Source organism: Rhinolophus hipposideros, assembly GCF_964194185.1.
Source record: "Rhinolophus hipposideros genome assembly, chromosome: 7".
Lineage (NCBI taxonomy): Eukaryota > Metazoa > Chordata > Mammalia > Chiroptera > Rhinolophidae > Rhinolophus > Rhinolophus hipposideros.
The window spans coordinates 57,980,046-58,006,659 of NC_138053.1; the positions used below are offsets into that span (position 1 = coordinate 57,980,046).

Here is a 26,614-nt window from a genome sequence, read left to right on the forward strand (position 1 = left end):
GCACCAAGAACTCTGTCTTGTGCTTATTAAGATGTTCAACAGATATCCAAGTGGAGATGCCAGGCCAGCCGTTGGACCCTGAATCTGGAGCTCATGAGAGAGACTGGGGGAGACACCATCTTATAGGAGTGTTTATAGTCAAGGGATTAGCTAGATCACTTACAGCAAATGGCTAGACAGCAAAGAGAGCCAAAAGCAAAGCCCTGACCTACTTACTCCAGCCCTTGTAGTTTGGGCAGAGGAGAAGTTCCCTCTCAGAGAAACAGAAAAAGAGCAGCCAATCAGGGACAAGAAAAACCAGGAGCATGTAGAGTCGCAGTAGCCTAAAGAAGAGGGGTGGGTATAAGGGTGGGCAAGGCAGGAGAGAGTAGATTAGAGAAGAGAGAAGGGGAGGTAACATAGTCATGTCAGGGAATGGGAATGAGATGGGAGAGCAGAGATGAGGTTAGCCAGTGAGTTTGGTTCAGTGACTATCTCCAAAATACTCAGCTGCAAGTACGGAGAGGGTAGAGGCTTGGTTTGTAAAAAGTCAGGGTTGTGTTAAGGCCAATCCACTGGGGGAGGGAGAGGAAGAGAGAAGGGCAGGGGATTTGCTGGAGTCCAGTCAACATACTCCAAGGTGGGTTAGGAGGGACGCTGTGAGACGGGTGATGGATAGTGAAGTAGAGGCAGAGTCAGTGGACTGGAGGTTCCCAAGGGAAAATGGGAGTGTACATGAGTGGAAGGATAGGAAGTGGTAGCCAGATAATAGAATATTTGAAATTGAGAGTTTCGGGGTGCTACAGTTATTGGCGTTGAGTTAGCCGAGGATAGCAGGTGTTAAACATTTTGGTCTCACGCTCCATGGGCACACTGAAAAGTTACTGGTACTATTATCTATTATAAATTATTGTGCTCATATCTGTTACTATTTCCCATATTGGAAATTAAAGCAGACATTTACAAAATACTAATTCATTTTTAAAATAATACTATATCCATTATCTGTTAACATAAATAATATTCCTGTGAATAACTGTATTTTAAAAAAAATAGTGAAAGAGTAGCATTCTTTTGCATGTTTGCAAATCTCTGATGAAAGAAGACAGCTGCCTTCTCATATGTGCCTCTGCATTCAATCTATTGCAATCTTGTTTTAATTGAAGTATACAACGAAAATTTGACCTCACACAGATATTTGTAGTTGAAAAAGGAATATTGTAATAGTCTTCAAATATCTTCAACATTACATGAAAACTCAACAAGTGTTAGTTTCTTAATTCTCAATTAGAATTTGAAACCATATCAATGAACATTTTGTAGTCTAACATTAACTCTACTCTTCTGTCTTGCATTTTTAATCAATCTTTTATCTATGCATGATTTTATAGCATCATTTATCAGTCACTTGAAAATACTGGTTTCCTAATTTATACAGATCTCCCAAACACTGACACATCAGAAACGCCTTTAAATATTGGGACGCTTTCAAGCTCAGGCTAGTAGATATAAGTTTTCCAAATAGAATATTTTCAGTTGCAGGCTGAAATTTATCACTGGCAACAAATACAATCAGTTGTTTTCCTTGAAGTGACAAGCTGACTCCTTTCAAGAAAATGCTGCCAAATTCCCAAGTCTAATAGCCATCGTTTGTCTGCCAGTCATTCTTTCAGGTAAAATTGGTGTTCCATGGGGAAAAAATGGCTAATTCAGCTCACAACTCAAACCATCACACAAGCGCATGTCCGTCAGACAACCATTGTGCATCACTATACAGAAATGCTTTACGCATACTTCCCATTTCACCATGCAAAATATTGGAAAGAAGTGCTCTCAAGGTTTGAGATACAACACATTAATAATTTTTACGACTTCATCAAGAACTGGCATTATTTACTGCAAGTGAAAGACCGTGAAGGAAACGATGACGATGAGTACTAAGGTGCTAGCATTTTTACTCACCGTTGTTGTTGTTCATCCATGCAAATGTCAACATAGTAAGAAATAATGGCCCAGTATTGTTATGAAAACAATTATGACCTTGCAAACCCTTGAAAGGATCTAGTGGCCCCCAAGAAGTCCACAGACCACAGTTAGAGAGCAGTTAACCCAGGGCATGGCCAGGAAGGTGTGTGTGTGGCTGAAGTCAGAGCAAGAAAAACATCATTGGATGGAGCAAGCCAAGGCCCTAAAAGACCAGACTGTAAACTTGAGCATCACGTGGATGGTAAAGTGACTGAGAAGGACGAGAGTATGAAGGGAAAGGGAGAAAAAAGAAGCAAGGAGGTAATGATAATAAATGAATGGGGGGGTGGCTAGGAAGATACTACAGCTTGTGTGTGGGGGGCTGCAAAAACCTGATGACATGTGCCTCAAAGAATTTCAAAATAGAAAGAAAGAACAACTGCTTGGAAGTGGCAGTAGCAGCAGGAAGAATGCCTTGGCCTGTTCCAAGCTCTGACATATTTGAGGTAAGGTGGAGTGACTGCTGGATGGCCAGAGCGACTGGGGGAGGGGGGGCATTAGCACATCTTCATTGGCTTCTCTTACCTATGGCTTGGTTATCAGACAATGAGTATTTTATGAGTATTTATAAAATACTCAATGCTGCGGCTCCACTCCAAGAAGTTCAAATTCAACATGTCTGAGTTGGGTCCTGGGCAACTTATTATGTCAGTTTTTTGACGATTTTGATGCTTAGTCCATGTTGAAAACCACTAGCAGGTGGTAGAAATGCCAAGCTACTGGGCCATCATCAATTTGAAATGAACCTCATCTCTATGATGCTTCCAGTCTAACCAATGTAAGTAGTTTTAGCTTTCCCTCAAGTATGTGCACATACTATCACCTTTACGTAGAATATTCTGTCCCTACCTCTCTAAGCCTTATCCATACTTTAAGGTTGGAGCAAATCCTTCCCTTGTTTAAAGCTTTTTTGTGATCATCACAACTGTGGTGAAAGCCTCCTACCCTCCAACATGCTTGCTAGTTTGTTTCTCTTTCACTGTTTCACACCTGTATGTTTTTGCATTTGCTCTAAATGTGTTATGGCCCCATCTACATTGAAAGCTCCTGGAGAGCTGGGACCATACCTAAAGGGGTTTGGTAGCATCTAGTACTGTGTTTCCCAAGCAGATGTGATGTTTGGTAAGAGAGGTGTGCTTGAACAAAGAATGACTGTAAGTACAAAACAGTTTCTATAGGGAAAAGAGGATGTGGAAAAGCAATGAGAAGAACATTGTGCCTGAGTCTCTGGTTCAGTTACAGCCAAGTTAGAATTAAGGTTAAATTTTCTTATAAATCTTTGGGAAGTTTGTCTTCCCATGGGATTGAGTTGTCAATAGAGAAAATGAGAGAGAGAGAGAGAGAGAGAGAGAGAGAGAGAGAGAGAGAGAGAGAGAGAGAGAATATGAATGAATGAATGAATGAGAATATATAATATACCTAAGGGAGTAGCATAACATTCAGTACCTTTCTAGACTACACAAAAATAAAATAAGACTTTCACTAGGTATAGTCTATATATATCCTTGGGTTCCTACAATAAAAATTTATATATTTATTTACATGTATATATATTTATTTACATGTATATCTATTTATATACATCATACATATATATATATACACACATATATATACATACACATAAAACCCCTCTTTCTCATGTGAGTCAAAATAAAATTGGGTACCACTAATTGTACATTATTAATAAACTGTCAATCTAAAACAATCATTATCATAAACAACTAAGAGATGGTCATCACTAAGTTCATTTTTTATGTAGCCTTTTATTTTTATTTATTGTAACCCACCTACTCTGAAAATTTTTATTTAACTTACGAAGTTTGTGCATTAAACATACTCTTTGCACATTAAAAATAATCTCACTATCATGTAAGATACTTCTTTGGCATAAGCAAAAGCCCTAGGGTAGTTAAGACATTTGGAAAAAGTAGTCATTTAAAATTAAGCCATCATAATTAATAGTACAAAAAGGTAATGATTTTAATAAAGAATTCTCCAGCAAAGGAGTCTGAAATTCCTTATTTTTTCCCAAGAAAATGTCTGTGATTTATTCAAAATTTCTTAGTAAATAAAATTTGTGGGAAGAGAATACCAACACAATTTTAGTGCTTGACAACAATAACAAGTGCTGTTGTACCATTTAACTAGGGTTTTGGAACTCTTGACAAGTTTCTAACCTAAAATACTTTCTAAGTCACTATTACTCTAAATGAGTTATTGGGAGGATAGAGTCCAATGAGGCAATACCATGTAAGTCTCTTAGCAAACTGTACTCAATGACAGTCACACAGTAAGTGTGCAGAAATAAAAATGCCCAATTCTTATTTACTAGCCTAAATTGAAAGCAGCTATCAACATTGTACTTCAAGATGTCCCACAGGCCTCATAATGCTAAAGAAAGATTAGCCATCCTACGCAAAAATATCATCAGCAGAGCCACCAGCGATGACATACACATTTCCAGAACTATGATAATAAGGTCATTAAAATAGAGACAACACTTTCACCAAAAGTTCCGTTGCTCTGGTTCTCTTAAAAGTCACCTCCTTAAATGTTCAGCAGTGCTAAATAACAAAAGTTCTTTAAATAATTGTGTTTTCTTCTCTCAGAAATCCAACAAGTACAAAGAAGGCCCATAAAGGGTCAGCTGCTAGAATACACTGATCATAAAGCAAGAGAAGGGAGCAATGAGTGTGTTTACTCATCCAGAATAAAAGAATATTCTAATATGTGAAGGGAAAAAAATGAAGTTTAAAAATCTTCTAAAAGTTGGTACCTAATGGCATATAAAGTTTTAGCTCAAGGCTGGAAAGCAATAACTAAAGGAAAACTTCAGTAAATAGTCTCTAATCTTGGACAATGAAAACAAACTTATACAATTCCTTGATAAGGGTTATGTGGTTTCTAAAATAACAGGAGAGTCATAAAAATTAATCTCCTTCCCATATTTCAATCCTATAAATACTTATTAAATAGCAGCACTAAATACTTTACACTGACAAAATATTTCAAAGTTCTTCAAATGCTTCCAACGATTAACTGTTTAATCCTCAAATTAGAGATTTTGTGAGGTAGACGAGGTAAGTATCATGGTTCTCATTTTACAAATGAAGAAACTGAGACATTAAAAGCTAAATGACTTGTCCAAGGTCACATGCCCAGTAACTGGGGAACAGGAACAGTGGTTCACTACAACAGAGCTTTTCCATCACCACACACAGATTAATTATTACTTATGATGATTAAGGCAACGGCAAGGGCAACTGCTCCCAAAACTTTCCACATCATGTGCCTATAATACACTTCAAGCTTTCCAAATGAATAGGCAAACTCTAGGTGTCCCCAAATCATGTGAAAAAAACAAAAACCCGAAAGGTCTGTGTTACTACTCAGAAGGATCGAGAACAGAGGTGTCCAAACTTTTTTCAACGTTTTTCACCAAGCGCAATATGCAGTAAAATACACAAACAGCCGGGCCACTCACTCGAGGTGAAGTATGTATTGCCTCACCTGGTTTATTTAAGTAAACTAAATATATTTTTGGAATTTGCAGCGGGCCAATTAAAAATGGATTGCAGGCTGCCGTTGGTCCGTGGGCCGCAGTTTGAACACCCCTGATCTAGAGAATATGATTTGAGGTCCTACTATCCTCTTGCAACACTTATGCTTTCCTTGTGGATAGTACTGTATAATATACTACCAGGCACTGTCATTTTAATGATTGCTAGCATAAAAAGTAAAAGGTTTAATCAGAAATGCAGAGCTAAGGTTACATATTCACTGGAGATGTTATTCATCAACTTCAGGAACAGACAAACCTGAAGGTAACCAGCACAGACGTGACAAGGGCAAGCTTAGAATTCCCAACGACTTCGAAGCCATTGGAGTTTAAGATCAAGGTAAGTCAAACAAACAATAAGGTACTAGGCTGAAGTTTAAGAGGGAAGAAAGAGCAGGGGTAGGTTAAGGAAGAAAGCAAAGCAAGAGGAAGAAAAGCTTCTGGGAAAGGAAAGCTTAAGTAAAATGAATAAGAAGAGTCAGTGGAGAGGAGTGGCAAGAGTAGATAAAAGCGCAGTAATCAGTAGGGGCTCCGAGGAGACCAATCACTCCCTCTCCTTGGGATTGAAGAAACCCCAATCAGGGTACAGTACCCACCAAACCTGGCCCGGGTCTCTCTGCTAAAAGCTCACCAGATGTTTCAGAGGAGACCTAAGATAAAATGATAAAGCAACATGAGATTGGATAGCCTGAAAAAAAGAATACCAAGTAGCAATTAACGGTCTTCATAAATATAAAGAATTTTTATAAAGATCAAAGTAACCAACATTTCATTTCCACTAAAGCTTATATAACAAAAAGAGAAACTGGAAGCAGAGCAGTTACTGACTTAAGACACTGTTACTAAGAGACCCTCAGATCTGCCTTTCATTTTTTTCCCCCCAAGGAAAGGATAAAATGCCTGAAATTAAGTACCTGCTCAGGATGGAAGAAACCCTATTGTGGTGCTATTCTAATGAGGAGAGGTTAGGGACATGAATCTAAACACATGAATCTTTTACACTACATTTTACAATCTGCTCCTCTTCAGTTAACCAGAGCCCTGGTCGCCACACACTGGAAGGGCTGGCAGGAAAGTCCTCTCTGGATCTACACTGCAGTCCTTGGTGGTCAGTCTTGGTCCAGGAAAGGTTCTTCCCATCTCTCCCTTAGCCTAGTAAGAGTCCACAATGTCACCCTAATTCGCAGCCCCTAAAATCACGGAACCTTGAATGCGAATCATTTTCCAGAAGTTAATCTTGTGCAATGCAGTGATCATGCTTTCCTCCGTGTCTCAGTCCAGAAGTAAGTACTAGAAAAGATACCACTCTGCTCACCTACCCTCTCAGAGCGTCTATGGAAAGACTGCTACTTTTCTTGTCCGAGGAAATAGAACAAAGCATAAAAAGCCAGCAACCCCTTTTCATCCTTACCCTCTAACCATAGCACGGGATCCCTGCAGGTTCAACCCCTGCAGCATTCAGCCCTACCAAATGGCGACTGTGGGTATTAGCCTGACCAGTGAGGCTCAGCTCACCTAAACTTGGTCTGAAACCATGAACAGACATGGCGTCGAAGAGTACTTCAGGAGGTATGATTGCCAGAATGTTCCTAAGGTTACTTCATGCCTCTTTGAGTGCACATGTCAAAGCTGCAGTTACCCTTGCTGAAGCGCCCAGTGTCACCGATACTGTAGAGCATTCTTGGAAAATAGGTCATCCCCTTTGCTCTACTTGGCATGGACATGCTCCAATGCAGAGGTACCAACCTGGTAGGAACTGTGCTAAAAAACCAAATCTGAAGCTGGCATGAACTGAAACGGAGCATGAGTCATGGTGCATTAACTTCCGAACCAAGCCAAAGGGTTACCCAACAATGGACTAGTCTGACAATTCTCGTGGATATAAGATTTGAAAGTCAGGAGAGCCCAAATACTTATGCAGTATAATCACAAGCTAATGCTTTGCGCCACACAGATGACCCTGGAAAACTGCTGTATCATCTTTAAATAAAACAGAACATATCCATTGAATTTAGGATCAATGTCTTTTTAAAAGTCAAAACAAGAAAGTTATGAAATCAAACAACTTCAGGTCAGTAAAAGAACATTCTTTGCAGTTGAATTTCAACCAATCAAAACTACTAGAAAAAAAAAGTTAAGCTAAAGAAGGCTAAACTATGATGGCTATACTTTTATATTTTAAATTTTGTATAAATGCTTTCCATGTATAAGGTAGCAAATTAGGCATTTAGCAATATAAAAAATATACATGCTATAATCCCTACCCACAGAGCTCACAAGCTTTTACAAGGGGGGAATTTGGGGAGTGAAATAGAGTAGGGAGAAATTGAAATGCACAAAGCAATTTTTTTAAAAGAGCATAAAATGTATGGGTGAAAGTAGGGAAGAATTATAGGGAAAGAGATTATTATGGGCTAATGAGGAAACAATCTGACTTGATGCATACAGTTGGAATTTTGATATTGTGAAATGTTCTGCTTTTAAGTTCCATCCTGAGAGCAGGGGTGATGGAGGAAAATCTTGTCCTGGGTAGTGGGGACTAGTGGGGTGGGGCAGATAACAAAAATATAAACAGGAGACCTTCCTTTAAATCTTATTGAAATACTGTTACTTCCATGGCAAATTTTTTACTTCCATGACAAATGTTTAAATCTCTGATATTAGTAAATTCATTATGAGTCAGCATTTTACTTACTCAGAAAAAGACATTGCTATAAACATTTCATATATTTTTGACAACGTGCACAGCTATAAATACAACATAATAACAAGAATAGCAGTAGTAACTACTAATGGCTAACATTTGTTGAAAGTAAATTGTGCCAGGTACTGTTCTATGTACTTAAATATATTAATTCAGTTCATCTTATAACCACGCTATGAGGTTAAGTAGTGTTGTTGTCATGCCCACTTCACTAATAAGGAAACTGAGGTTCTGAGAGGTTACTACCACCCTAAGGTCACAAACCTATCGTCAGGGCCAAGATTTTAACCTGGGTGGTCTGAGGCTAGAGCCTACATTTTTTAACCTCTGTGCTGTGATGGAATCAAGCATTACTCCTTCCTCTAAAGAAAACTTCAGTAGAAAGGACATCTTCTTTCTGTATTAACAGACAGTGGTAAGAGCTCTCTCCTAAATATGGTTTCCCAAGATGAAACAAAGGACAAAGTTATGGTGACTCTAGATGTTTCTATAAAACACCTACTCAACCACTACCATTCTGTAGAGGAATTTTTCTTCCCTATCTACTTTCATTTTATCAGTGATTTCTCTTAGAAAAAAATTTCTCTAGAAAGTGAGAAAAGCAAAGTGGTCAGCTACATTTGTCTCCATTAAAACAACTACACATTTTATTTCCTAATTCCTAGGCCCGGCTTCCAGCTTTTTCTGTTTTATCTTCTCTGATCCTGTAGAATTTGCCAGATTATCTTTCTAGAACTCATTTAACCATGTGTGGAGCTAGTCTTCTGTTAAGTCCACGTGCCCATGCCCACACCCATCTGTTTCTTACCCTGGAAGAACTATTAGAACCCCAGAGGCCAGCCTCGTGGCCTTTGATCTCCAGCAAGATCTCAGGTGGTGCAGACGAACACAACAAAGGCTGCTCTGTGCAGCATTTCTAAACCGCCAAGACAGTCACCCCCCCCCCCATCTCTTCCTCGCCCTCTTCTACTGTAAGCCCTTATTCTTTCCAGGAACACCAGGATGAAAATGAAAACCCCTTCTGCTTATAACTGACAAAGCAATTTTTACGTTTTATATGCGTGACTAATTAGACGTGTACTGGCAACTAACCCTTTAGGCAATTTCTTCAACCCTGACTTTTAGCCAAATGTGTACGTGTAAATTCTACACATTCACCTACACCCACATTCACACGTGGACGTGTATGTGTATATGCATTTTCAAATTCCTTTCTGAGCGATTTACCCACCTGATTTCCAAACACATTTAATTGACCCTACTGTTGTTTCAAATGAAATTTTCCACTTAATTGGCAACTGCATGTGAATTATTAACGAGTGCTCTTTGAGAATAGAACATTAAAAAAAAAGCTCCTGGAATAGCTGAAAGATTCAAGAAACAACTGCATTTTCCCGTGATGGTTGTACAATAGACTCCTTCCTTTTCTTTCAGTTTCATTGTCAGCCTTCATGTGCTTCGGGCCTGCTGGCCTGGATGGCCATGCAGGAAGAGGGACCACTCTGATCTGGGGCGGATTTGGATGAAAAGATATTGAAACAGATTCTGCAAAGAAAACACTGCCTCAATCTTCGTCAGAAGTATGGAACAGAAAGAACCTGCTGCTTCTTTAAATATTCACTTGCCCTATTGAGTTTTCTCAAACAGGTTGCCACATGAGTACTTAAAGCAGCAAAGCCTTTTCTGCCAAATACAAGAGATTGGGGTGAAAAACACTTAAGACATGTGTGCTCTGATACCGTGATTCCTGAGGCATAACACCGATTTTCCAGCACAAACCTCTGCTTCCACTCCAATTTTTCTTTCCTCATGAATAGCATGCTTAGGTACCAGGGCAATGTGACACCAGTTTCTGCAGCATGTGTCAGTCCCCCTCACAGTGCAAAGGGTAACACTGATATTCAACTCTGCTCCAATGGTTATCTCAAAGCTAGAGAGGGAGCTGGATGGTGTGTCCCAGGGGTCTAACTTACCCCAGGGCAAACCAAATCCCAGCCTCAGGTGATCCTCCGGGGGCACACAACCTTTAATGACCCCAAGGCAGGCACATATTTGGAACATGGCTTTTAGATATGCATAGCTAAGCAGGGAAATCAGCCCAGAGGGACCAGTGTGCCAGCTAAGTCACCTTGGGAACACTCTTTCATTACTTTTAGTGAACCATCAGCCCTGGTCCCCGCTGACCGGCTTGAAGGCTACTTAATTGAGAGAGAACAGGACTGTACACATAAGAACAACAGTTTGAAGTTAGATGTTTACTGCATCTGGTCAGGCACAAGAGGCTTGGTTCATCTGGCACACACAAAGGTACTACATGTACCTTTTAAATACCAGTGGTCAACAGCCAGCAGAAAGCATCTAAGGGTCCAAAGTACCAGAATAATGTCCAAAGGAAATAAACAGTAAAGGGGCATCCAAATGTTAATTTTCACCTTGACACTCTTGCTTCAACCTATGTAATACCAAAGGGTTAACTGCCATAGCTAGAGTTGGGGGTAAGTTCAGGAATGTAATCTTTTAAATGGCAGCCCAAATGAAGGTGCCAGGGCCCTAGAGAAAGAAAAGCTTGTGTTTGGGGGTAGTGAGGAACTTCTCATCAGTCAGAAGGAAGTGAATACCCGTTTCTAAGACTCAGGACCTTGTTTTCCACCCAAGGAAAGCCTCAGGTGCCAGGTCTTCTCTAGCAGGGCCTTTGCCCCAAATGCCCCACCACCCCTTTCCCATTTTTTCATTCCATCTACGGCTCCCTGTTGTCACCAGCCAAGAGAACAGCCAAAGAACAATCTATCATATAACAAACAAATTTTTTTTTTCATTTTCTCTGTATTTTACCAACATTTGGTTTTTTTTGTTTGTTTGTTTGTTTTTAATTTATTAGTTTCAGGTGTACAAGACAAGGTAATACTTAGACGTTCATCATTTATATCCCTCACACTGTGAACCCCCTCCCCCCATCCACTATCCCTCCAACCTCACACCGAGCCATCACATTATATATATAAAATTATAGTTGGCATTCATTATTGTTTAGCTTCTGGTGTACAATACCATGATCAGGCATCCACAGTATCCCTGAGGTGGTCTCCCAAATAGGATACGTGTCCATCGGATACCCAACAAAATCTTTACAACATTATTGATTACGTTCCCCAAGTTAATTTTCAAAAACCCTGAGGCCATCTTGTGGTTACCAGCTGCTTCCTAATCCCTTCACCTTTCCCCTTATCCCCCCCCACCTATCTAACAACTCTCAGTTTTTTCTTTGTGTCTCCAAAACTGTTTCTGATTAGTTCATTCACATATTCTTTTCTTTAGATTCCGCATATAAGTGAGATCATATGGTACTTGTCTTTCTCTTTCCGACTTATTTCACTTAACATAATGTTCTCTAGATCCATGCATGTTGTTGCAAATGATAAGATTTCTTTCTTCTTTATGGCTGAGTAATACTCCATTGTATAAATGTACCACAGCTTCTTAATCCAGTCATCTACCGATGGGCATTTCGGTTGTTTCCATGTCTTGGCTATTGTGTAAAGTGCTGCAATAAACATAGGAGTGCATACAGATTTTTGAATTGGAGTTTTGGATTTCTCCGGGTAGATGCCTAGGAGTGGAATTACTGGATCACATTTTCAAATGTTGGCCTTTGAGGAAGTCAAGCCAGATGGTTTTCTTAGCTTCCTTTGCAATTATTTGTCCCTCACTCCCCTTCATCTCTTCAGATATGTTATTATCAATGGCACTCACTCTCTCTTGCTCAGTAATAATGCATAACATTTATTCCCTTGTTACTCTGTGCCACGTATTATATGCAATGCTTTTACGTATTATCTAATTTAACAATTCTAAGAAATAGGCTCTACTATTGTCCTCTTTTCCTGATTATAATGCTAGTCAAACAGTTAGTCTAGAATTCAAAACAGGTCCTACTCCAGAGACCTAACTAAATTGAGCCCACCTTTATTTTTAGCTTATTTCTTGATGCAATTCACTGTTATCAGCATCCGCACTGAAATAGCATCTTTCATTTGTGAACAATTTTAATCTCTGGGTGAATCCTCACGGTGTCCCTCGGGAACTCACATGCATCTGAAACACTTAAACTATAAGTGGGATTAATGAAAACGTTAATGAAATTAACCTCAGTGCCCCCATAGTGTAGGTACCCAGCTCATAAGGCCAGGCATGTCCTGACACATTCTAATCCTTTTCTGGGTCCATCCATAACTACTCGCAGCCTGATAACTTCTATCTGTGCAGAACTTTTGGCACAGGGAGTAGCAGCAGACCCATCCAACCCAGATGCTTTCTTTCAGGACAGAGAGCAAGCCTGTGTATGATCTAAAATAAAGCCTCGATGCCTGTCTACCCATTAAGCAATTAAATCGTACATACACACACACAATAGACTGTCCAGCTGTCTCATCCTCCTGCCCCTTCCTAAACAACAGTCACCTTAACTGATGCTTCCTCTGACCCATCCATCCTCTGAAATATCCCAAACCAAGGAGTTTATGATGGTAAAGCTATTTGGGGGTGTGGGGTTGGGGAGCTAGAATGCCAGCGAGAAGAGGAGACGTGTGGGAAAGCAGTGACAACTGAACGCAAGCTTATGGTTGTTGTCGCTTAATGAAGAGGCAGTTTGGGAGAAGAGAGAAAGGGACAGAGGTACAGGTGGATCAGCATTAAATAACAGCACTGTCACCACCACAGTCCATTCCTGAAACAGCCAGAGCCCCCCCTGCAATTCTCTCGTCAGCCAAGCTGTGCCCTTTAGTACGAGAAGCAAAAATACAGAGCTATTAGGGTGAAAGAAGCACGTACGGGATTAAGTTTGCGGTTGAACAAGGGAAGGTCAGAGCCAAAGTTAAATCCTGAGGACTTCCATCAGCAGTTTTCAAACATCAGTGTGGCAAAAGTCACCTGGGAAGTTTGTTTCAAACGCCCGTTCGCTGAGCCCCACCCCTCCCAGATGCTGATTCAGTCATTCTGGAGTGGCGCCCAGAAAGCTGCATTCTCAGTTGGTCCCAGGTGATCTGATGTGGGTGACTCAGGCCACCCTGGGCGAGATGCTGACTCACGTCATCCCTGCCTGGCAGCTGGGGAAGCTGGGGAAGCTGGGGAAGTTTTAGATCAAGCTGGGGAAGCTGGGGAAGCTGGGGAAGTTTTAGATCAAGAGCTGGAGACCTGGGTTCAAGTCCTGACTCTCTTGCTCAGAAGTTACAGGACAAGGGGCAAGTCATCTGATCTCTCTGGATCTTTTTCTTTTTTTGCTAAATAAGGAGACTGGAAATGATCTTTAAGGGTCCCTTCTAGCTCTGAAATATTGTGACTGTGGAAAGTGCTTTGATAGTAAATCTGGTAGCCCAGTATATTTTGGCTTCATGAACTTTCAAAGTTAGCACCTTTGGTATGCATATGTATGGGCCCAGGTATGAGAGGTAAGGCAGAACTGGACTGGGGGATACTGGGTTGTTAGTACCTCGTGGAATTGAATAATACATGGTCTCCCCTGTGGCTGACGGCACCTGCCCCAGGACTGGGAGGTCAGAGGGGCACGTTGCCTGCCACGCAGAAAGTGCCAACACTTGACCCAGATGGCAGGGAGGCTCCTGCCCTTGGCTCCTCAGACTGAGTGTCCTGCTTCCATGTTTATTTGCTTCAAGGCAAGGGCACTTCTTCTCTAGAAAAGACCCCTCAAAGATCTTTCCAGTGAAAGGGTGTCCATGAAAATGACTACATTACTGCAGACTTGACTTTTTTTCTACTTCATACTTACCTTTTGGGGGGACGTGGGGACACCACAACAATGGAGGAAAACCTCTCTCATACTTCAGCAGGAGCATAATGGCACAAAGAGCCTTTCCCCCCCCCAGAAGGATAGCCCGCCTTCACTGTTCTCTCTGAAATCACAGCTTGTTTGTTCAGTAAATAAAGCATCTGAATTAATAGGGGATTTAAAGAAGCTGGAGGGGAAAGGCCTTGCCCTAAAATAAGATCTGTGGTTAGCACCGACTCTCAGCAAGAAGTTGAATTGACATTCTCATTCCCTCTTTAATTACTAAGGGAGGGGGCGCTGGCAGCAGGCACGCAGGGGACTGTCAATGAGCTTAGGAGGGGCCCCGAAGGACAATGAATGACAGCACAGATACAAGTTTAACAACTGCTGCCGGGCTCTTCCCTTATTTCCTTCTAAGACGACCAAATAAATTAGATTTCAAACCAGTGAATCCTACCAAAAAAGTCAACAGAACTCTGCCTCAATGTCGTGCATCTTTCCCTTATGAAAGGAGCCAGGAACTAATCAGTTGAAAGGGACCCAGGATCACAACAGTGTCTATTCTCAGACATTTCCCAGGTCACCCTTCAATTCGGGGGCACCACTTCAGATTGATGTCAGAGGCCCAATCCCAACGATTACAGCCAGACTCTCTGTTAGGATTATAAATTCTGCTGCCTCAAGGTGCACAAGATCAGTCTTTCCCAAAGGGGAAGTGAGCACTTAATTTATACTCAGGGAGTTCATAAATTTGTGTGCAATAGAAAAATAATACGTAATATCAAATAGTAAATGTCGAGAACTTAATAAAACATACAGTAACATAAAGAAAAAAAGTCTACACTGAACTTAGTGGTTCAGAATGTGAGTTTTGGACGACAATGAGTTCCACCATCAGCTCAATGTCATCCGTCAAGGTGAGAGCCAAACGATAACTGCACAAAAGCCAGCCCAAGCATGAGCTGCAGAGGACATCCAAAAAGAACACAGGCTCAGAATTACAGAGTTAATTGCCTCCCCAACACTGGGAAAAGTTTGCAACCCCACTGAGAAGCCTACAGCTCCCATCTCTTTGGAATCACTGAAATGGTGAAACTATGGATGCTTTTCCTATAATAACACGTTTGCTTTAGGATTGCCAGGTTTATCAAAGTTTAGCAGTGGTGAAGGAAGAGGTGTAAGAGGTTATGGCGACAGGGAAGAGAACATTGGGCCAGGCCTCTTCTTCAGTGGGGTCTACACAGAGGGATTCTAGCTGGCTTCTTTTCTGAGTTACAAAAACAGAAATGGCAAACATCACACACAGAAGCTGCCCACACATCACCTACACCTGCCACCAGGATGGCTTCCACACAGTGCATTTTACTGAACACAAAGCGCCCTTGATTTCTGCCACAGATATGGAAGTTGTTCCCACCCACTACATCTAACTGATCTCTACATCCGGTCAATTCTGTCTCGTAAGTACAGTTTAGGTCCGCCCCTCTTCACCAACCACACTACAGCTTCAATCCCTTCCCTCATCTCTCTCCTCATTATCACAATATCCTGAATCTCACATCCTTTTCATCTATCTCCATTGTTGGGGTAATGTCTCTAACATCTACTCTGACCATGGCACTCACCAGCTTTCCATTTTTCAGTGCTCCCAATTCCCACAGAAGACAGTTCTCAAACTGTCCAACTTCACAGTCAGATGTACCTGGACCCAACTCCAAGACTCTTTTTGTTTGTTTGTTTGTTTAATTAAAGTTTATTGGGATGACAATTGTTAGTCATGTTACATAGATTTCAGGTGTACAATTCTGTATTACATCATCTATAAATCACATTGTGTGTTCACCACCCAGAGTCAGTTCTCCTTCCATCACCATATATTTCATCTCCTTTACCCTCATCTAACACCCCCCACCCCCATCCCCTTACCCTCTGGTAACCACTAAACTATTGTCTGCAAATAAAAACCACAATGAGATATCACCTCACCCCAGTTAGAATGGCTATCATCAGTAAGACAAATAGTAACAAGTGTTGGAAAGGCTGTGGAGATAAAGGAACCCTCATACACTGTTGGTGGGAATGCAGACTGGTGCAGCCGCTATGGAAGGCAGTGTGGAGGTTCCTCAAAAAATTACGAATAGATTTACCATATGATCCAGCAATCCCTCTCCTGGGTATCTACCCAAAAAATCTGAAAACATTTATACATAAAGACACGTGTGCTCCAATGTTCATTGCAGCTTTGTTTACAGTGGCCAAGACATGGAAACAACCAAAGTGTCCTTCGATAGATGAATGGATAAAGAAGTTGTGGTATATATACACAATGGAATACTATTTATTCGGCGGTAAGAAAAGATGATATAGGAACATTTGTGACAACATGGATCTTGAGAGTATGATGCTAAGCGAAATAACTCAGACAGAAAAAGCAGAGAACCATATGATTTCACTGACATGTGGTGTATAAACCAAAAACAACAAAAGAACAAGACAAACAAATGAGAAACAAAAACTCATAGACCAAGAGTCTTATCTGAGGGAAGGTGGAGGGGTTGGGCCCAGGAATCTACATTTCCAACAGGTTCGTTGGGTAATTCTGATAGAAATACATTGCAAGATCCCTACCCTCAAGTTTAAGCTGCAGCCTTTCCAGGTGCATATCCTGTCCCTCTCTCCTCCTCTTCACCTTTGCAGATGCCCTAATGTCTCCCCTGGATTACCCTTCCCTGAGTGTGCCTGGCTAATTTCTACCCACCTTTCCAGACTGGGCTGACAGAGCCTTTCCTCAGAACATCTCCCCGGACACACCCATCCTCAGAGCACGCTAAGCTCCCTTCACGTAGCCCACATAACAGACCAGAATTCCTTTTCTAATTCTACTAGCTTCAGAGCAGCTGAAGAGCTTTGTGTTTGTTTGCTTGTTTGTTTGTTTGTTTGATCACCACTGCTGCCCTGACACACCATAGCCACTCAAATGTTGCTGAGCATATTCTGAATAAGTGAACAAATGCATAAACTTTGGACAAACCCCAAATGAAGAACTAGCAGTGTTTACCTTCAGATGGTCTTTCATTATCCCAGGACAATAAATTAAAGACGGGTTAGCTAGAAAGAGGGAAGGAGAAAAGCCAAAAGAGTGACATTAGGCCAGGTGTAAATACAGATTTTTTTTTTTTTTTATCGTTTCAAAGTAACTGTGTGAAAGGGAGGTGGCTGATTCAGTGAAACTCTCAATTATGAAATAGTCTTAAATAAATACAATGTAACTGCTTCTACATGTATATGGTTACTCAAATCAGGATAACAGAAACAGAATTTCTTAGATGGCTTTAGAATTTCTTAGAATTTCTTAGATGGCCTGAGATTTTTTTAATGCAGTTTTTGGTGACTGCAGATTTCCAACCATTATAACTTGGGGATCCTTTATAAGGCTGTAATTTTCAAATTGTGCTGCAAGCTAACTACTTTTACGCTAATCTCTCTCAATAAATACGACTGCTGCAGAAGACATAGGCCCTTGTTTGCATCGTCAAGGCTAAAAGCCTTAAAAAGACTTCTAAAATTTTTAATTTCCAGTCTGAGTATTTGTGCCAGAACTCTTCTTAGTGGCAATAATGGTTGCAGGAGGCTTCAGTAAGTGTTCATTCGTTCAGAGCATAACAATGCAGGCTGCAAAGTATACAAGACCCTAAAAGCGGCTCCTCCATTAAATGACCTTCAAAAAGGAGATATTTTATGAACAAACTCTTTAGCCCAGCTCCCAATACTGGATGATGAATCAATATGTAATTTTCTTGACAGAACCATTATTTTGCAACTTGTTTATATTTTTTAAAGTATGAAAGAGATTTCTCTGGGTCTCTGGCAAGTTAAACTCCCATAACAATTACCTTCAGAATTTACTTCATCAGCCAAGCAATTCTAACATACTGAAATCTTAAGGATGAAAATAAGTTTAAAGTAAAACCTCTTTAATGTGAAAATTACAAGCCTCCTAAAGAGCTGCCACTTGTGTAATGGCAGCTCGGTGCCAATTAAGAAAAAACTTCCTTCTCGGCAAGTGCTTTGCTAATTGGTTTATGATCCCATCTTTTCAAATTAAATATTTATCATCTCATGTCACTCTTCCTTAAACCTTCCCTTCCAGCTTTAAGATGAACTAATATTCCCAGGTCTGAAACCTATCCTGAGTCTTTCACTAACCTTGTACAGATATTAAAATTTTCAATTGCCTAGTGAGGAAAGCGCTTTGGGAAACTTCAGCAATCAGGGAATCTTAAGGCCTGTGAGAATAATGTGGGCAAAAATGCTCGTGAAATGGTTGAATTGCCCCAACAGCCCAGTTGATCATAACTAGTGATCACAAATATGTGCAACTTACTACTGCCCTTCAAGGTGTAGCCAGCTCTTAGTGTTAGAAACTAACATCCACTGGGTTTACCTCTGCCCTCTACTGTCATACCATCTATTCCTTCTTCCAGACACTTGCCTGTACTTGTCAATAGCAACCTAATCATTTCTCTCAGGTCTCCAGGGTAACAACTCATTTCTTCAACTATCCTTTGCATACCACATGTCCACTTGCATTTTGGTCACTCTCTCCCCGCAAAAAAAGCATTCTTGAGTGTGGCCAGAATCAATAAATACTTCATATGTCATCTGATTCACGCAGAATGTAGGAAAAATCTCTCCCTTGTGATAGACACTTTATTTCTACTAACACACTGTAACATCACCTTACGAGTTTTGTTTTGTTTTTAAACCTCAAACTATTGACCTACATAGTGCTTTCATTCAACTGAAATGTTAAAGACCTTTCCACATGTGAGGCTGTAAAGTAGTAACATCTTTATTTATCACATCTATGCAGCTGGTTTCCTGAACATCAGAACAAGATGTAATATTTCTTCCCTATTAAATTTCATCCTGTTAGATTCAGTTCTTTGTTCAGTGCACTCATTATTTCTTCCCGCTTACCTTCCAAAGCAGACTTGATGAGCATGCCCTGATGTTCTTGGCCAAGTCACTAAGCAGCCTGGGCTCTTCCCCTTGCGATGCCTCAAGGCTTCACTCACATTAACCAGCACTCTTTGGGATCAGATGTTCTATCAGTTATGACTTGTACATGAGACTTTTGTTGGGAAGTTCAGCAAAGGCCTTTCTAAAACTCAGAAACTTTTTTTTTTAACCATTCTAACAGAGGAATCAGAAAAGATGGGTTTCATCTGCTAGGGATGGCCCATAGTTAACTATGCCAGTTGTCACTGGCGATCTCTTTCCTTTCCTATGACAACTGTAGTGAACCTTTGCAGTTCCCAATGGCTCTCCAATTTCTGAATGCTCTTCCTATATTTGAAGGTTCTACCAAGTGAGAGACTTGGTAGGCATGGGGGAACTTCACCTCCTTCTAGAAAAGGTAAAAAAGAAGCAAACTGTATGGATATTCTCCCACAACACAGGCAAGTAGAGCATGGACAACTTAGCTCAGCTCAGCAAACAGCTGTGTTTACCTAGGTTTCGGAGTTTGCTATCAGTGACACAGAAAAGCCAGGGCAATTCAGAATGCATCCTGGTAGCAGAGCCCAGAAGGCAGTAGTGAATTGTATCTAATAGTGGGGCCCCAGCGGTAGCTTTCGAACAGTTATAGTTCCTTTCCCTCGGCATTGGCTGGCTGTGTTCTTAGCTATCTGGCCTCCCATGGTGTCTGTTTGCCTTTTCCTGAGACTGGCTCTGTAGTCTTCCCATCAAGGTATCCAATATCCTTCAGTAAGACCCATTTGTACTTAATTTATTCAGAGTTGGGTTCCATTGTTTGTGGCCAAGGACTCTTGACTGATGATAACCTCACAATCTGTGGAATAATTAGTCTATGATTCCGCCTAGAGTCCATACTAATGTAACAGAATCCACCTCTTAGCCCTTTTAAAAATTAGACACCACTATCTCTAATTCTGGTACTGTTCTCACTCCCCAGGAATTCTGAAAGATAGGTCAGCTCTAGGGTTAGCAGTTCCATCTACAGCTCTTCTCAGGACACTGGGATGCAATGCATCAAAAACAGAGACTCTGAACTCATTTAGACCAAAAGGTGTTTATGTTCAAGCTTCTCACTGACCTTAGGTTTTTAACTCCTCTTACCAAGTTTGATCTTACCCTTTCCAATCATCCTATCATTCTCTTGAGTAAAGAAGCAAAAGCAAAACAGAAATTTAGTATTTTTCCTTCTCTATAATCCATTCAGACACGCCAAGAAATAGTCTTATATCTCCATGTGCTTTCCTTGAATAGCGAAGTGGTCTTTGACCACAAGGGTCCAGAAACTCTCTCACAACAAACCTAGGAAGTAGTTGCTCTCTAGAAATATTCAAAAGCAAGGCAGTTGTTCTTTCAAGATCTGTTATCTCCCCGACCCCCAGCAAATTAGTCATTATACTTTTTTCCCCACTGTCAATAAAACATTTTTTTCCCCACGTCATCCTTCCCAAATTTAAACTCTCAAAATTCCCATGCAGGATATCCATTCTTATTTTTAAGAGAACATCCAATTCTTTGACATGATGACTAGCCACATTCTTGTCAAGTTTCAACTTTTCCTTTATGCATCTAATTTCTTTTCTGGGGAAACAAAGCCAAATTAATATATTTTTTCATCTCGTGACTTTTTTAGACTTTGTGCAACCTAGAGAGAATTGTTCGCTATAATGTTGGTTTTAATTTTTTAACTAAACACAAAAATGCAAGGTACCATTTCATGGAGATGACCACTTTGTCATGCTAATGAAAGATGAAGGCTCAAAACCCATGAAAGAAGCTAAAACATTCAACATCTATTTCAATTAGGTTTAAACCACTCTGCCTTCAGATCTTTATAAATCTAGACTATTATAATTCCAAGAGATAAAAATATAACAATTTATGTATCAGAAAGGCACAATAATTTCGTAAGATTCTAAGTAAAAATGATGTTTCTTTAAAATTAAGGTATAATAAATGCTTTTAGAAAATCTAACACCAAAAAAGAAATGAACCAGGATCGTGGCCAAGAAATCTACAAAAATAAACAACAACAAAGATTATGATGATATCATCAAAATTTAGAATTTCTGTCTAAAGAAGTACACATGGACAAAATTAATAAACAGCTGAGAAACTATAAACAGGTATTTTAAGTGTATAGAAATGATATCGGATTCATTTCTACAATATACAAGAAATCTCTACAGATCAACAAAAGAAAGATAACTCCAGTAGAAAAAAATGAACAAAGGTATGAGCAAGCAATTTCCCAAAGAGAAAAACATACACACAAAAATATGTATTTTATGGCATGGTCAAACACATTAGTAATCAGAGAAAAGCTCATTAAAATAAGGCGTTACTGCTTTATACCTATCAGACTAGCAAAGTCTCAGGAAGGTAGTGTAGGCGGTATGTGGGGCCATGGGAAACCTCGCATAACTGCTCAGGGAACTGTACCTGGTGTGACCACTAGAGAAAGCATTCAAGCACCACTGAAGTAAAATGATGTATGTGATTATCCTGTGACCCAACAGTTCCGCTCCTGCCTTTAAGTCCCATGGAAATTCTCTCACAGGTCCATAAGGCAACAGGAAGAGAAATGGTCAATGGAGCATTGTTTGTGCTCTGGGGTCTGAGTGAGGATGCACTCTGATAAAGCTGGCCACTGACAGTGATTGCAAAGTTTGGGTTTGTTCAAGAGTCATCAAACTAACATCTTATGTCGCCTTTGTGATTTAAAAAGAGCAATGCCCCACTCCCATGGTGAAATGGACGAGAAAGTAACAAGATGTGAAGTTGTGTCCATGGCACTTGAAGAGAGGCCTGGGGAGAGACTGCCATGCCATTATGGGGTTACAGTAAGCAGAAGGGAAATGCTGGACATGGTCAGGAGGCAATCGCAATGCCCATCAGGGACAAAGTGGGTAAGTAAAACGAACAGACGCAAGCCAGACAACAGTTGGAGACATGGCCGACATGTACATACAGCAACATGGAACTGCTCTTAGAAACATTGTGTGGAGGGGAAAAAAGTAGAAAAGATTTTATATTACATTAATTTTCAGATATTATGTGTCCTTTCTCTTTCCTACTTTCTTCCATCCTCCTTGGAGATGTATAACATTTAAAAATGCAAATAATATAAATAGAAGCAATATAAAATATACAACAAAACATAAAATACAAATGCATTCAAGTGAAATAAAACTTATTTTGCAATCACGCATTGAAATAAAAAGATGCACAACTAAGTGAAAGAGACTGCCTACAGGGAACAGGAGAAAATAAGAATTGACTCTGGCATAAAAGGAGGAGGTGGAAAAAAGGAAGGACATATCATCTAATAAAACTTTCAACTTGCAAAAAGATTATATTTCCTAGACATCAGTGGTTAGGGGCAACTTTTCTTTGGGAATGAGAAAGGGAGCCTGGGCTATGCATGTATGCATAGATGATCTGGGTAAGAGCTAAAATTCAGGCACATATAGTAATTCAATTACTTTTCGTTACTTGTATCCAACATTGACAAACATGGTTTGTCACATACAGTACCAGATATCATAATAAACACCATATGTTTACATTAAACTAAATTAAGGCACTTACAAAAATTTGAAAGAATTAGAGTAGTAGTGTGGTCACGGTTAACACATGAAAGAAAATTATTTTTCCAAAAACCATACTTCGCCATCAAACAAAATAATTTTTTACAGCTGTGGCAGACCCTGTGGACTGGCTACCATTCATACCTCCTTCTTCCTTGTCATCCTCTAACATAGAACTTGAAAGTTTCCCAGAAACTTTTGCAGGTAGGGGTAAGCATGGGATCTACTTCCAACCAATGAGACATTCACAGAAGTAAGGAAAACATTTCTACAGAGACAGAGTTAGCTGACAAGGCCACTTTGGCTCTTATCTCTTCCACCATCTTCCCACTGGAATCTACAGGCAGTGAATGAAGTGTGGCAGGAGGATTAAAAACTTGCCCCAAAGATGGGGTAATGGGAAGACAAGGTCTCCATTCTTGACAACATCCTTAAACACCCCAACGCCATCTATTTCCAGATTTTTTTGTTAAGTAAAATCAACAAAATCCCTCTTGTGTATGACACTATTAGCTGAGTTTTAGCTACATGTGTTACTAACCTAGCAGCAATGAAAAAAAATGCAAAAATATGCAGAAAAATATAAGAGAAGATAAAGTGAAAAAGGTTATGAGATGGCATGCATAGTATTACAGCAACTATATAAAAAATAATGCATTTGGTCAAAGATTAAATAGCAACAAAGCAAAAATAGTGTGTCAGGGAGGTAGGCCTATGTACAACAAAGTAATTTATCTTTCCAAACGGGGACATTTTAGAGTAACAGGGGACACTGTTAATAATTATGCTGAGACAAGTGCAAATGGGGACTGTCCCAGGCAAGTTGTAGTACATGAGCAATGTTTGGGTTTGTTCAAAAATTATAAAGTTAACATCTTATGTCACCTTTTTGATTAAACAAGAGCAAAAAAATCATGCTTACTTCTCTAACCAACCTCTGAAGTATAGCCCTTCATTGTCTTTGAAACGGATTCTCTGCTTGTACTTATAAGGAAGTCAGCACAAAATAGTGCTAGTGACACGCTGCCAGCAATGTCAGTGAAAAAAAATCTCTTGCTTAAATTTTTCTATACACCTTCAGTTAAAATTAGTTTTTTCCTGAAAATTTCTCCAGCCAAAACTTCCTCATCAATTGCATATTTTATCCAAAATATGATTAAGACAGCTTATGTTCATCAGGTAGCATAATCAAGTGGCTTCCAGAGTCTTGATTTATAACAAACTCTGGAAGAATCGATCCACCAAGGACAAAGTAAATCAAAGAGTCGGGTTGGTAAATTATTACAAATTGGTATGATTGTTTGAAATATTAAATATTTTAGTTATATGTTTTTTAAAACTAAGACCCCCATATGATCAAGCAGACACAGTGGAGAAGTATCTACGGATCTATGAGTAATTCAAAATAACAGTAACTCCAAGAGCCATTTATATTTGACCTTGGAGCATTTGTTTTCATACTTCCTTTTGAATCAGATCAGGACACACAGGACTGTCAACTTCTGCAATAGCTTCACAAAAATTATAACCGCAGAGTGCAGAAGGTTAATTGCAACACCTTCCCTGGGAATCACCCCGATCTGTAGTGTAAACTACCAAACTTCGAGCAAGGCATTACAAAGCCCTGCACGTCCAGTGGTAATCTGGCTTCTCTGGCTCATCTCTTGTCACTTTTCCCTAGTTGCTGAATGCTGGGCAGACATTCAAGTCCACACTCTGCCTTTGCCCTCTTGTCTCCTGGCAAACTTCTATTCTCCTTCATTCAAGACACAACTCAAATGTCACCTTCTTTCAAATGCTGACACCAGTGACCCAGGCGAAAAGTATAATTCTTTCTTCCATGTTCCCCACTGTACTCACTTGCTCATTCCAGAAATAATTCCCCTTGGTGCTTGCAGAGCCCTCCAGGCCCTTTCCTCCAGCCTGGGCACTGTGGAGAATCATTTCCAACACTCTTCAGCCAGTAGCTTCAAGTCCATCCTCTCCTCACTTGTCAGCTTTCCCAGCCTAGGGAGCTTCCAGCCTTGGCTCTCTCCTGCTTTCCTGACCTTTGCTCCCTACCACCCCCACCACTGCTGAGTCCAGGGGAGAGAATCTCCAAACTACAACACTCCACAATCTTTTGTATGTGATCTTACGAGCTCCCTTCCACAGCTGCCATACCCAACTCTGGTCTCACCCCAAGCAGCCCCAGCCTGCTTTATCCATGCGGTCTTACAAAATACCAAAGAACTATGTGCAAACTGAAAGCTTTCACTTTAACAACTGATCTCATTTATAAAAAAGAAAAAAAGAAAGAAAGAAAGAAGTTGGTGCACCCTCTCTTCCCACCAGTAGCACCCATTCTAGAGAAGCTGTAGCACACTTCTAGATTGCAAGTATACAGGCAGTATCCCAGCTCCAGAGCAAATCAGCTAGAGACTGAGACCACCCTTGTATCTCTTTAAAACTACTAGCTTCTCTGAAAACAAAGCGTGAGATGTGATAGATGCTGGATGAGAGAAAATTCTCTCATGCTAGGTCTACAACTTCCCTCCAACTGAACTGGTATGCAGGCACTACACTGAGATTTAAGGCAAGGAACTTGTACTATGGATGTGGCATTCTCACTGTGTCCTCTAAGCTCTTATTCTTAGAGCTTTGGACACTCCCCTCCTTTTCTTTCCTCAGCAAGTCTAGGGTAGCTTTCAGATTTCTCTCCCTCTGGCTTCTGCCCCTCTCTGCCACAATAGCTCTGCTAATGTCCACTGTTCTCAGTCTCTGAGCAACCAGCAGCTGGAAATTGAATTCCGTCAAGGCTATGTTCGCTCTTAGCCCCAGCATCTTTTTTCCACTACCTCTAAATATTAAAAAAACCATGTTTTACAACCATGGACAGTGTTCTTGTGATAGTAAGTCTGAAGTCCTGAGGATTCTCTTAAACCAAATTATATCAAACCAATAACAACATTTCTGCACTTCCTATAAGCCAGGCACTCTTCTAAGCATTTTACATGAATTACCATTTAGACTTCACAAACACCTGTGGGATGTGTACTATTACTGCCCCATTTTATAAAGAAGGAAACTGTCCCTCTGGGGGACCTACCTGGGACAAGTTGTAAAGCTGCTTAGTTCTCCCTAGGGCCTCTCCCCCAGTATCTCCCACAACCAACTTCAGTCCTTTCTTAACTGGGTACAAATTACCAACCTAAGCAGAAAAGCCATCTTTCAAAGCCATTCCAAAATTGAGGGAGAAAAGCTTAGAGATTGTGTTTCAAAGATCCCGCATACTTGCTACAAGCAAGAGAACTAAAATGTCAAAGTAATTAGGCAGAGGTGATGCTAATATTCAAAAGGGCTGTAAAGGAGACTTTCTCAGGATAGAAACTATATAAAAAAAGCACTTGAAATTTAGAGTTAGCGACATTAAGCTTCCTGCCCATGGATACTGATGTCTAATTACAGAATATAAAGCTAACAATAAAATTATACCTCTAGTTCTTTCTTTGCATCTCAAATTGTGATCAATACAAAATAAAATTGTTCCAAATTAGCACAACTTTGCACTCTGAGTGGTCTGGCATTTGATGCAAAACTAGGGCCCAACTCACTAATCCCATAGAATCACTTTCTCCTCATTGAAATTCAAGTGGAAGATTTTCCTTAATATAGAATGAGTAGGGAGTGTGATTCAATAAATTAAGCAATCTAAAGTTCAATACGTGTGAAAAAATTAAGTCATCAACTGTTAAAGCAAACTCCAAAATGAAATGGTTTTAAAAGCTAGTCTCACTGTTGATAAATAGTGGAGCTGGCCCTTATCATTTTCAAATTAAGACGAATAGGTGCAAATGAATTGCATTTTGACAATGTGAATACGAAATTCAATCTCCATTTTCTGGAGAACAAAAATTCAATGATCATTTGTTGGACATGTTATTATTAGGAACAAC

At 40.1% G+C, this 26,614-nt stretch overlaps 2 protein-coding genes across 11 annotated transcripts in view; one reads left to right on the forward strand and one right to left on the reverse strand.

The window, feature by feature from the left end:
• MAST4 (microtubule associated serine/threonine kinase family member 4) overlaps positions 1-26,614 on the reverse strand; it is a gene marked incomplete at its 5' end in the record, with an annotated part of 545,031 nt that overhangs the window by 452,374 nt on the left and 66,043 nt on the right. The window lies entirely within an intron of this gene.
• LOC308499948 (uncharacterized protein) overlaps positions 5,818-26,614 on the forward strand; it is a 57,172-nt gene continuing 36,375 nt past the window's right edge. For 2 of the 4 annotated variants that reach the window (XR_013993660.1, XM_081053925.1), the window contains exons 1-2: positions 5,849-5,906; positions 21,818-21,998. Coding sequence is in view for 1 of the 4 variants with exons in the window: in XM_081053925.1 (XP_080910051.1) it covers positions 21,822-21,998 (177 nt within the window). In the remaining 3 variants the exon portion in view is untranslated. Of the gene's footprint in view, positions 5,907-21,817; positions 21,999-26,614 lie in introns of all 4 variants that reach the window. The other 2 variants (XR_013993658.1, XR_013993659.1) reach the window with 2 other exon arrangements.